At 45.7% G+C, this 12,027-nt stretch overlaps 1 protein-coding gene across 4 annotated transcripts in view; it reads right to left on the bottom strand.

Annotated features, from left to right (window-relative positions):
• RBM6 (RNA binding motif protein 6) overlaps positions 1-12,027 on the bottom strand; it is a 58,498-nt gene that overhangs the window by 15,825 nt on the left and 30,646 nt on the right. For all 4 annotated transcript variants that reach the window (XM_062610169.1, XM_062610172.1, XM_062610171.1 and 1 more), the window contains one exon: positions 550-624. In XM_062610169.1, coding sequence (XP_062466153.1) covers positions 550-624 — 75 coding nt within the window. The remainder of the gene's footprint in view (positions 1-549; positions 625-12,027) is intronic.

The following is a 12,027-nucleotide window of genomic DNA, read 5'->3' as shown; positions in this document are numbered from 1 at the left end:
AAATGGGCCACCTCCAGTCTGTACTAACTGCTGCCTGGACATGGACCTATTTCCATGCTTCCTTCCTTGCTGCGCTTACTACACTTAAATCCAGATCACAGGTTCCTGCATGAGACACGGGTGGTTTGCACTGTTTGTGTTTTTGCTGGTGAAAGCTCTGGTTACCTGGCCAGTGAAGACACTGTGGTAACACATGTGAACCAGAGTGAAAGCCTGTTCACCCTGGTTGGCAGTATCACTGTCTCATTTTGTTTTTTAAGGAGAAGGGACCCACACACTACTTTCCCCACATGTTAAAAGGGAACCACTGCAGAGGGAAGAAACTGCTCGGCATATAAAACACTGACTACCTGTACCAAAGCAACACTCACTCACATAGGTGGTGTCAGAAACAAGGTAAGGAAAACCACAGCATTTAGAAGAGCTTCAGGACACAAATATCACTCTTAAGGATCTTCAGCCACAGAGCAAACATCTCGCACTCCTCCCTGCTTCACTACCCTGAGATCCAGCAGGGGAGGCACAACACAGCTCTCATCACATACTTACACGTTTGCAGCGCCAAAACTCTGGGCATGGGGTGTACTCAAGGGTCACTTCTTTGCCACCGATCGAAAGAGTTCCCTGTTGAGATAAGGGGGTAAATGACGAACATGCCCAGCACACACAGATTACTTGGAGGCAAAGAAAGGGGTTAAAGCTCTGGTTCCTAAAGGTTTTACAAGTGAAACAAGGTGAAAAGGGGAGGAAGTCTCCCAGTTCAGTTAGCTGGAGCTCTGTCATGGAAGGGAAACTCTGCATCCTGCTCTAGCACAGTGTAACAAAGCTGTTAGCTCCAGAGGAACTAGGCAGAAGAGGCTTTGCCACCTCCCAGGAAGAGTAGAGACAGAGTAACCAGAGCATGAGAGGGAAGCTGCTTTAACCTGCTTTTGTCCACATACTGGAAAGGGGCACCTGGACAGCCTCTCTCACACCAGCCACCACCAGGCTGGCCTCAAGTCAGCTGTTTGAGGAGGAATACAAGGAAAAACACTGCTGAGGTGAGAGAATTTTCATACTTGGGTTAGTTTTCATGTCACTCACGAAACCCTTCAGAGAAGTATGCCAGCAGGTAGCAAGTCACTGGCACCACTGCCAGCAGAGCTGCTGCTCTGCAGCCAATCCTTGGTGGGGTGCCCTTGAGCACTGGTGCAGCAGCTGCAGAGGAGCTCCACCGCCTATAAAGCCACATTGTTTTCAGCTCCATGCATGATGCTTTGAAAAGACATCAGGAGCCCAAAAAATCCACAAGCTTTGCTGAAATGTAGATGATTTAAGGATGAAATGAAGTCGTAGGTGCAAGTTCCCCAACTCCTGCCTGGAACAGCCCCTAGAAGCAGTGAGCAGCAAGGATTACTGGTGGCTCTCATCTGCTGTGGACAAGACCATGCCTGGGCATGCAAGATGCAGGCTGGGCTGCAAGTACACGGTGCTGTGAGATATTTCATGTCACTGGAGGTACTGCCAGACCACGCAGTCATTACTTCCCAATACCACAATATGAGACTCAGTGACAATAATGAGACTCAGACCCAGGTCCCTCAAACCTCAGGAGAGCAGTTGCTCTTCTTGCCCACTGCTGAACGGTACAGACAGATATCAGGGAGCTGTAAATGCCCCAAGCTATCCTGGGGAGCTCTGATGAGTGAGAAGCTTCCCAGGTACTCTGACCCAGTAGCCTAGTCGCACAAGAGCCAACAGAGCAAACCATGAACATGAGAAAACAAGCTCCCAGAGTTATCATTCAGAAGTCATGATACACCCATGCATAAACTGCTGTGCAGAACATGAAGGAGATGCTCAGGAATATGTAAAGTAGAGGGAAGAGTTCATGGCAGGGAATCACTAAGCGGCGGTACAGCAATAATCCTTTAAACCCTGAGACAAAAAACCGCAGCAGAGAAAGCTGGAGACCAAAGACACTGGCCTATACAGTGCGGTTGCAGAGTTCTCTTCTCCACAGCCTGCCTTTTATGAACCAACACCATCCTTTCCTACCAGGCCTATACACAAAGGGTTTCCTTCCTACTCTTCAGCAGTTTAAGCAGTGCTTTCTAGCATGGATTTGCCTTTGCCTTACAGAAAGCTGAGCCATTCCTAGACTTTGCTGAGGGCTGGCGTTTGCACCCAGTGCTGCAACCTCAGATGCAAGGAATCTCCTCAGGGTCTATTCACATTGTGGAGCATTGCCTGCTTTTCATGCCCAGGAGAAAGTCTGCACCTTCTTTAAGGCATGTGAGGAAACACAAGTGAGAAGCACAGGGAGGAGGCAATAAAGGCTGTCCCACTGGGACTGTTGGTCCCCCTGAGATGGACATGCTCCCTCTCCGAAGCAGGGCACCCATCATATCACATCACATCACACACTCAGGAGATGGGCAGTTGCCAGAAGAGCACTCTAGAAGCGCCCATGCGTGCCTCAGGACCCACTGAGTGCAGGCAGGGAGAGAAGGCAGGGTGCACATCCCCATGAGCAGAGCTGCAGCACTGAGCCCAGGGAAGCCCTCGGAAACAGCAGCTCCTCAGCAGACACTTCCAGCCCTGCCTATGAGCTCCGGAAATAAGGACAACTTAGATCTGAGGACACATCCTCTGGTAAGGCAAACCATCACACAGCTTCATCCATCTATACAAGTCATTGAGGATAATACTTGCCAGAAAGCTTTAAGATTATTTTTGGGTTTATGGAAAATGTTGTGTGTAGTGCTGGTCTCTACTGCAAATTCAGTTCCTGGAGACTGCAGAAAGTGTCACTTGCATAATTACTCCCTGATTTCCTTAGCACCCTGCTGACTGCCTGCTTACTTTTCCAACAAGCTTTCTCTTACTGATTTCTTCTTGATAAAGTCATTTTCAAGGTTGCAATCATCATTTAACACCACAAAATGAGTCCTTCGTTTATGACACACATTGTCAGGATTCAGTGACTTTAAATTCCTCATTCCCCCATTTTGTTACTATAGAATACTTTCAGAACCTTTATTTCCTCTAGTTCCTGTCACTGCTTGTTCTTTTTATCTCTATCTTCTTCCTTTTCTCCACAGAATATTTTGGATAATACCCTAATTCTCAGTTCACCACTTTCAACTGAGCAGATCTTTGTGAAAACACACGGATTCTCTGCGAATTTCAGGAAACAGTGCTAAGGGAAAAGAAAATGTATGCCAAAGGTATGCCAGATGTACTACCTGGCACTTAGACTGTAACCATCTCTTCCATATTCATGCATTTTAGCCTGGACCTCTCTCACCGACTGACCTGCTCTACATCCGTTAATCCTCCTGTGGGTTTTCAACCTTCTGTTCTTCTGAGCAGCTTGGCCTTTTCTCTCTAAATCAGTAAGCTACAGAAATGTCTCTTTGGTCCTCCCAGTCAGGAACCTCCCCCTCAAAACGAGTGGTAAACACACAGTTGACTCACCAGTGAAGGGTTTAAAAGGCTGCCCAGCTCCGCAGTCATGGAACACTGAGCTCTCAGCCATGGAAATGTCTGGATTTCCAAGGACACAAGCAGATTCTACTGTTTTTTCTGAATTCATCAAAACCATGCCAAATTCATCAAAACAAAGCATTGCGACTTTACTTCTGGGAGCAATGATTTATGCTATTGTTTGGTATCTTCCAAACACAGTTAGACATGTTTTTTCACTCAGAAGTCTGATGCAGTGCTGGATTCTAAGCTAAGTGATACAATTCAGTACAAACCATTTCAGCTAAAGCTACTAAAACACCTGCATCATCTTGAATAATAGCTGATGGCCTAGTGTGCAAATATTACTGGCAATAGACTGATCAACTGAGCAATCTCACCATGAGATGGTTCTAGAGAGTGATGCCATGAATCCATAAACCCTGTCTGCAGAAAGAGCACACAGCAAGTACTAATGTGTCAGAGCCTTTCACTGAGCAGGAGCAAACCCCACAAGTACAGATTACTTCAAGAGAGGGAAAGAAAAAGGGAAGATCCCTTACCTATGATACCCACAGGTGATGAAATCCTTCCAAAAGCACTTTGGAGGCTGCGCATCTACTGGGCAACAGAATTCCTACCAGAGTTACCAGAGCACTTTCCAAGCTCTGTCTGCAAAGACAGTTAAACTGGAAGCATCAAAAGAGTATCAGTAAGATCTAAGTGGTAAAGGTAAGCCTAAGTGTAAGAAAAAAAAACCAGACCACACTCTTAGCACATGTAACACCCACCCATGAGGCTGGTTTTAACTCATCTCTAGTTTAACTTCTTTCCAATCAAACTAGTTTAAGAAGGCAAGAACTCACCTCCTGCTCCGAACAGAGCACAGCTAACTCACTGCCTGCTGCCGAGTTGTGCAGTATATGAGCACGGATCACTTTGATCATGCTTCCTAGGGAAGCAAGGCAGCTCCTGACAGGGCCAGGAGACAGACTGCTGCAGGTCAGGCATGGCACGAGCTACCCACTTCAGCTGCTTATCTGTCAATTAGCATTTACAGTTGGCATGCTGGGATTTCTCATGCTTGCTGACAGCCTTCTAATGATGATGACTGGGGGTTAAGGAGGGGGAGAACTTGCCAAAAAAGTATCTCTGTGCTCTCCAAGACTGAGATGACAGAAGAATATAAATCATCAATGTCAAAGTTTTTGCTAACTGTTTCTTTGGAAAAAAAAAATAAATCAGAGCATCCAAGAGTGACCTAGAAAATGTGAAATGTGGAGAGCTTTCGGAGCATGGCATACTCCCGCACATCAAACCAGGCTTCTGCTTTAATTGAAGCTGGCCAAACATTAAAACCTGCAGCAAAATCTCACTTCAGAGTCTCTTAACAATGAGCTGACAGCTCTCCAAGTATCCTACCCCACAGCTCAGGCTTCAGCAGCTACCACCCAGGCTGCCAAAACTGCACGGAGAAGTGGATGTAGCAAGCAGTACCACTGTGGATTGCTGTGGAGGAAGTGTGCTCTGGCTCTTCCAGTGGGATGGTAATCGCTTGCCACCATCCCGTGGCACAAGAAAGGCCATGGGTACCTGACTCACTGCAACAGCAGTTGTCAGTCTCAGCTTTACAGATGACAACACCTGGAGCAGCCGCAGGTCATTCTTGGCACAGAACCAGGGCTCAGCTCTTGAGACCCCAAATCCACAAAGATTAATAAGCCAAAGTTTTCTCCTTGACTACAACCACAGAGCAGCAACCAAGGGAGTGCACTATAAGTGAACCATAGTCAGATCTCCTTCAGCAGCTGGCTCGTGCACAAAACCAAACACCACTTCAGCTAATTATTTCCTTATATTGTTCATAGCTTGATTAAATGGAAAATATCCATGCCATGAACTAAAAGGTTCTGATATCCTTCTTGCTGAGTAATAACCAAGTCAGAAGACTGACATGGTTCCACATGTTGAAAATTAACTTAAAATATCATTTGCAAACAGATACAAAATCGCATACAAAGATTATGACAAAAGAATGCTTACAGGCAGCACAGCAAAGCAGTCCCATTCAAAAACCAGAATTAACCTCACTTACGTGATGCTAATTCAACCCTCTTATGCATCTTTACTATAATTAGGATGGTTATTCAAAAATCATTACACACCCATCATTTAAAAATTACTTAAACCGATTAATGATGTTTTTATTGCCATGGGGAGGCAGCCTCGGAATGCAGAGGGAGCCCATGGTCCCAGCAGCACTTCCTAGAACAGGATGCTCCCAGCACCCACAGGGTATTTCCCAGTCCTGGCCTCCACATGCACTGGTCAGGACAGCACAGGGATACAGGCGGCTGGCAGCAGCAGGAGGGTTATCTAAGTGTAACCACTAACCAAACTGCTTTCAGGTTTTCTCCTATTTGACTATGGACTATAAATGCAAATTTAACAACCCCAACCACAACACTGTGTAAATTACATAGCCAGATCCTATTCCACTGGCGTGGTGCTCATCTCTGTGCAGAGCCCGGAGAGCACAAGGCTCTCTCCCTCAAGATATTTATCTTCAGGCAAAGCAAGCAGGCAGGGTCAAGCACCAAAGGTTCCTCTAACCCACACATACCCAGCTGCTCGTGGAATTCCAGAGGCAGCAGCTTCCCAGGATGGAGCAGAGCGCCAACACCTGGGAACATAAGAGACCAGCTGGGTATATTTCAAAACAAGATCATCTCAGCCACAGAAACTGGCTTCCCATCCCATTTTTTCCATATGCTTAAGTTTTTATCCCCGAGCTCCTTGGCAGCTGCTGCACAAGGGATTCAACTCTACAGAGCAAGAGGCAGAACATCTGCTTACCTTTGACAAAAAGCAGATGAGAAAAGCTGTGAACCCACAAACCACAATCCATCTGTAATTAAACATTTAGAAAACAGAGCATGACGTGGAGAGATGAAGAAACAACAGTGACCCAGCCTACTCCAAGGTACTGCAGCAGTCTGGCATTTCCTACAGGAACAGTAACTACAAGCACATTCCTAGTGTAGAGGGAATTTTTCCAAGGCTTTCAGTCCCCTTCTCCAGCTCCCTAACCATTTGCAGCTCAAGGACTTCTTTTTATTGGCCTGATTTATCAGGGTCCAGTACTCTCCTGCTGAGTAGCTGACAGTCATGATAGAAGTTTCACTAGATACAAGGGAAAAAGACGGTCTGACAATTAGTGGATCCCTGAGGAATGGTTACATCACCATGTGTATCCAAATGACTATGCTGTCTATTATTATTGCAGGTCTCTATCAAGACTAACACTGACATGAATCATTCATAAGTGTTGTGTTCGTGGTCACTTAGAAAGGAGGATGTTTGGCTCCTGGGCGTCAGCGATGCCACAGAGGTGGAGAGCATGTGGCATCACCTCGAAGCATTTAGCAGCAAGGCATGCATTTCAACAATGATCTGAAGCTAACCAGCACAGCATGCTCAGGGCTCATGGTCTTCAAGGGCAGAGGAGGCCTGAGACGGAGAGCCCAAAGACGTCACATCAATCCTGAGTTAGCAGAACATGATTTCAGGCACATCGCTGACGGGCATGTTAAACAAAATTGGCACTAACACAGAACTGAGGCATTAGGAGGATAACTTAAGAGAGCCCTAAAGATGTAGTAGCTAAATATAACAGATTAAGATGCTATATAAGGATTATTTTATCTCAGATAGCACCCAGTGCCTGTTTTTCAAACTCCTTTCATCCCCTTTCACTGGGACCATCCATTGTGACACACAGGTTTCCCCTTCTGCTTGCTCCTAGATAGCCCTCCTCAGGCCTTGCTTTCTGCCTGCTTATCCAGGACATTTGTCCTTTAGCAGAAGGTGCCAGTCTACATCCTTTAAGTACCTTCTTTCCAGACACCTCATTTAGCCTGCTGAGACACCTCCAGTTTTCTTCCTACGATTTCTGAATTCCCTGGATACAAGCCATACTCTTTTGAAGCAAGTCCCAGTATCTTTCTGTAACTCATCTCCCTCCACTGACATCCTTCTCGCAAATAGACACAGAAATTGCCTTTCAGGCTATGCCAGCTCTCTACATTTTATTTCCTGAAGTCTGAACTCCAGTTCACTTCCAAGTGAGGTCTCTCAAAGTGCTTATCTTTTAAACACAGCATTTGCTCCACTTGTCAGCACACTCAGTCCCACTCTGAGAACTCTACCACCAAAACAGTTGGTACAGGCAAGCTCCCAATTATGGCTCCAGGAAGGATAACAGTGATGTGTTGCAGCTTGAGAAAACACACAATGTGCTTCATGCTTCTAAGGCCAGCTTTGGGTGGTAGGTGGTATGAATGGCTTCTGTATTTCACCCTGTAAGGAGATTTCAACACATCTGAAAGTTTTATTTCATCCAGTGAAGCAAAGACACCAAAAGTTCTAACATCTCCTTGCCCAGCTAACACTAACCTTCAGCTTCCCCCACCCTCCAAAGAGGACCCTTTGCAAATCAGCTTCACAGCATCACTGATAAAATGAGGAAATTTTAAAATGAAATCCTTTCTTATACAGTACAAAGGGGTCAGAAGAGACTTTCTAAAGTTCAGACAGTGAGGGCCTGGGGACATCAGGAAATAACAGCTCAAAGGGAGACAAGTTTTGCACTCTGGTATTACTGTCTGTGCTCCCAATCCACAGCTGAAGAGAAGCATGAATGGTTAAGGGCTTATTAGGGGGTAAGCAAAGAAGGTCATGCATATGATCTTCCTTAATGGCTGGACTCGATGACCTTTAAAGGTCTTTTCCAACCTAAATGATTCTATATCAAGCACTTGTTCCCAAGAAAGCATGAATCAGGCTAATCCTCTATTTGAAAAGTGTGCTTAAACTATCAAAACTTAAAGAGTATTTAAATATTTAGCATATTGAGTATCATTATCCACAGAAGGCTCTAGGGAAGGGTCCACATAGCTCTGCCTCATCTATATTCCTTTTCTGACTCACTATGGTCTACTGCCTGGACACTGTGTTTGAACAACAGCTGCTTCAAAGACTCCCTTTGCTCCCAACACAGGGATTTCCCTTCTCTCTCCAAAAGGCTGCTCTACTGCCTGGACATAATCCTCAATACTTTGTTATATGGCCACCTTCTTCCTCAAAGGTCATCTCATCCCATAATGTTTTTAAATGATATAAAGATAAGGAAGGTTAGCACAATGCACTAATGCACCCCAGGACCTTCCTGTGCATTTCCCCCAGGGGTACTTTGCAATTAGGAATGGCCATTAGGAAGCTGGGAAACAATGAGAAAAGGTCCAGCTCTTTTTTCACAGTTTTGAAGCACAGTATCAAAACACTAAAGAGAATTCCAATGCAAAATCAGTCTGGAAAGCTCTGCCTTAAAGAAGCAAACTTATTCCTACACAACTCAGCCTGTTTGAAGCCTTTAAAGACCCAACACCCAAACAAAAGCAGGTCCTTTTGCTGGAGCATGTAACCACGGAATTACACACCAATTCCAAGATGGCTTGACCTGCACGGTGAACAGAGCGCAGGATGTTCTGTGAAGCAGCAAGTGTCCACTAATGTTCAACTAAGAACACACCAACTGAGGCGAGAGCAGTGCAGAGGCTCCTCCAGACATGTACCCACTGAATTAAGCTCTCGGAGCCTTCACTGGCAATGCTCTCTCTGCTGCCAGTGCTCATGTAAGCTTCCTGTGGGGCAGCCTCTCTGCTGAAAGGAGAAGACCCCAAAAATCCTAGGAAGAGGGAGAAGCTTTGGATAAAAAGAGGATTTTGTCCTTGGAGAATTCATTTCTCAACATCTGTAAATTCCCAGTTAATGGCAAAACTGGGTGCCTGATACTGACTCCCAAAGGATAAGAGAAAAACCCCTGGCCAGTTGTCAGGACAAATTTACCAGCAGCACAACACTTACCTGTGCCTTCTCAATGATCATTCCCAACACATCATCACATCCTTGAGGTGGCCTGACCAAAAGCTACATCCAGCTCCTTAACAGTCACATTTGGACAGAATGAGAGTGCAGCTGGCACATCTTCAGGCTGGCACCTGTACTAATTTCTATATCTGAGCAAATGCTGCCTCTTAAGAGAGTTCTTCTTAGGAGCTGCTTTAACCTCTTTTGTCAGTATTTGCCCAAGAAACCTGTCACAGTGTGAGAACAGAGCTACTGAGCCCTTTGGAAGGAAATGAGTTTCTACTGCCTGCCTTACTTGGGTGCAATGTCCCACTAGTGGGTGTCACAGCTCCCCACAGGACCCAGCAGCTCCTCCTTTAGAGGGGCCTGGAGGTTGAAGAAGTTCATCCTGGCAACTGCACTACACAACATCCAGAGGCACATCCAGATCCCTCCTTACTGTTTGGGGACTTCAGCAGTCCCCAGAACTGTTGAAGAAAGGATCTTAGTGGCTTGTCAGGGGGCAAGAGGCAGAAGAAGCAATTCTCCTGAGTGAATATCCAGGCTCTGAGCTATGGTAGCTGTCCTCAGCTCTCCAGGAGAGTCTAGCCAGAGAGTGAGCATGCAAGACATCAGTTTCTACAATAACCCTGACAAGGAGGAAGAAACAGATCATGATTCCCTGTTGTGTCAGAAGTGCCCCAGCTTGGCTGAATCCCTAAGGGACTAGAAAGTGGAACAGCACACACAGACATCACCTTAAACTGACAGACAAGCAGCACAGTAGCGGGTGGCTCAGCTATTGCCACTTGAACCTCTTTTGGGACTCTTAATACCCAGGGATGTATCAAGCCAGACAGCGACACATGGCTCAGTACAAACAGACACAGAGGTGCTGCCTGTAGCTCCTGGTGTGCAGCTGCTCATCTCAAGCACTAGAGCACCAGAGACATGTTGCTTTCAGCTGCTCCTCTTGGAATTGGGTGGATTACTTGTCCCTAAGAGGTGTTTATTACGCATTCTGGAATTCACTTCTTACATTTAATGATGGGTCCAGTCCACACCCAAAAGAGGAAAAACAGGAAAGCTAAGCTAGTGCAATGGGTAGAGAAGCAGGTAGTGGTAGAAGACAAACACTGATCTCACATGGACGAGGCACAGAAGAACATCTTGCCGCGGATATAAAACCAAACCACCTCAGCTCTCTTCTCCAGTGATACCACAAGTTCAGAAGAATCAAGCAGGCTTTCAAAACCTAGGACTATAAACAGTAAAATACTTTAGTCATTATATCATTAATGCACAGCTTTGCATCGTGAGACACCTTCTTAGCAAGACTTCTCAACCTGGTTTTACAGATATGAAAATGCATCTTGGGATTCTGCGGACTTAAAATTACTGTCTCTGTTAAGTCTGCTCTTGAGATCCTGACAGAAAAGCACATCAAATATTTGCTTGGGCTTTTACTGCCATCCTGGCTCAAATCTGGAACAAGGAGCCCATCTGAATATTGCTAATTTCCTGCAAAGACGTGGACTGCGCATCACAAGAACTAAGATATCTCCCCTGCCGTCTATGAAAACAGGAGAGAATTACTTTCACCCTCTTCCTCTAAAGAAGACAGTTTCAGAAATTTCAGTACTTAAATCTCCTGTTTACAGCTTCATAGCTTTGACCCTCATAAAAAATGTAATTCATTTCACAACACACTCGATATAGACCCCTGTCCTTTGGGGAGTCTACTTCTGGAAGCTTTTGTTCACCCTGCAGGAGACATCTCTAGCCAAACTTACAAGTAACCTGAAGTGAGGGATATGCAAGAGGACACTTGGAAGCAACATCTGGTAACTGTCAATGCATACACACTGTGCAATAGGACAGCAAACCAAACATTAAGGCAGAGTGCTACTTTACATCAGACACTTCACTGCAACAAGTCAACCACGCATTGTACAGTTGCTGTCATTGCAGAAGCCAAGAAGAACTTTCCACCTCCCTCCTGCATCTCCTTACACAAAACGGCTTCAGGATTTTCCCCCATTGCCCTCTTCTGGGAGCAATCACAGCCAAAGGTTCAGCAAGCTGGTCACACTGTGGTACTGAGGACCTCTCAGCTGCTGCCCCATTCACAAGGTTGGGTTAAACAGGTTGCCAGATATGACGGAAGAAGAAATTTCCTCCAGCTGAAATGAGAGGATCAAGAGCAGTTTGTGCCCTTCTCAGAAGTACAGGGGGCTGTTGCCTGCTAGCACCCTTGGTGCCCTTCCACCTAATGTGTTTTCTTGTCCCACACAGATGCAGAATGACAGCAACATTCCTGATCTCTGATCCTGCAGCATACAGTGCTTCTTGTGATTTTTGTAGGCATTAAAGCTTTAATAAGGGTCTTGGAAGTGCTCTGTGGCTGCAGGGGAAGGGGGCGGATAGTCACTGTGTGTCCTTCTGTGTTAAATACCTGTTTCTTTGTTGACTGTGACTTATGGCTAATGATGCAATAGGCCACTCAGGCATGCCAGCCCCCATTTTCCACTGTAATCATGTTTCATTTCTAGCCACAAACATCAACAGCCCTGTTACAATCAAATGGAAACAGAAATTCACAAATAAAAGCTGCTGACTGCCATAGCTTTGCTCTTGCACCTTCAAACTCAAAACATCTGAATTTCATCTTTT

The sequence above is a fragment of the Pezoporus occidentalis genome, unplaced genomic scaffold (assembly GCF_034315485.1).
Source record: "Pezoporus occidentalis ecotype Australia unplaced genomic scaffold, CSIRO_AGI_Poc_V1 ctg145, whole genome shotgun sequence".
Taxonomy (NCBI): Eukaryota; Metazoa; Chordata; class Aves; order Psittaciformes; family Psittacidae; genus Pezoporus; species Pezoporus occidentalis.
This window is presented reverse-complemented; position numbering and strand designations above follow the sequence as displayed.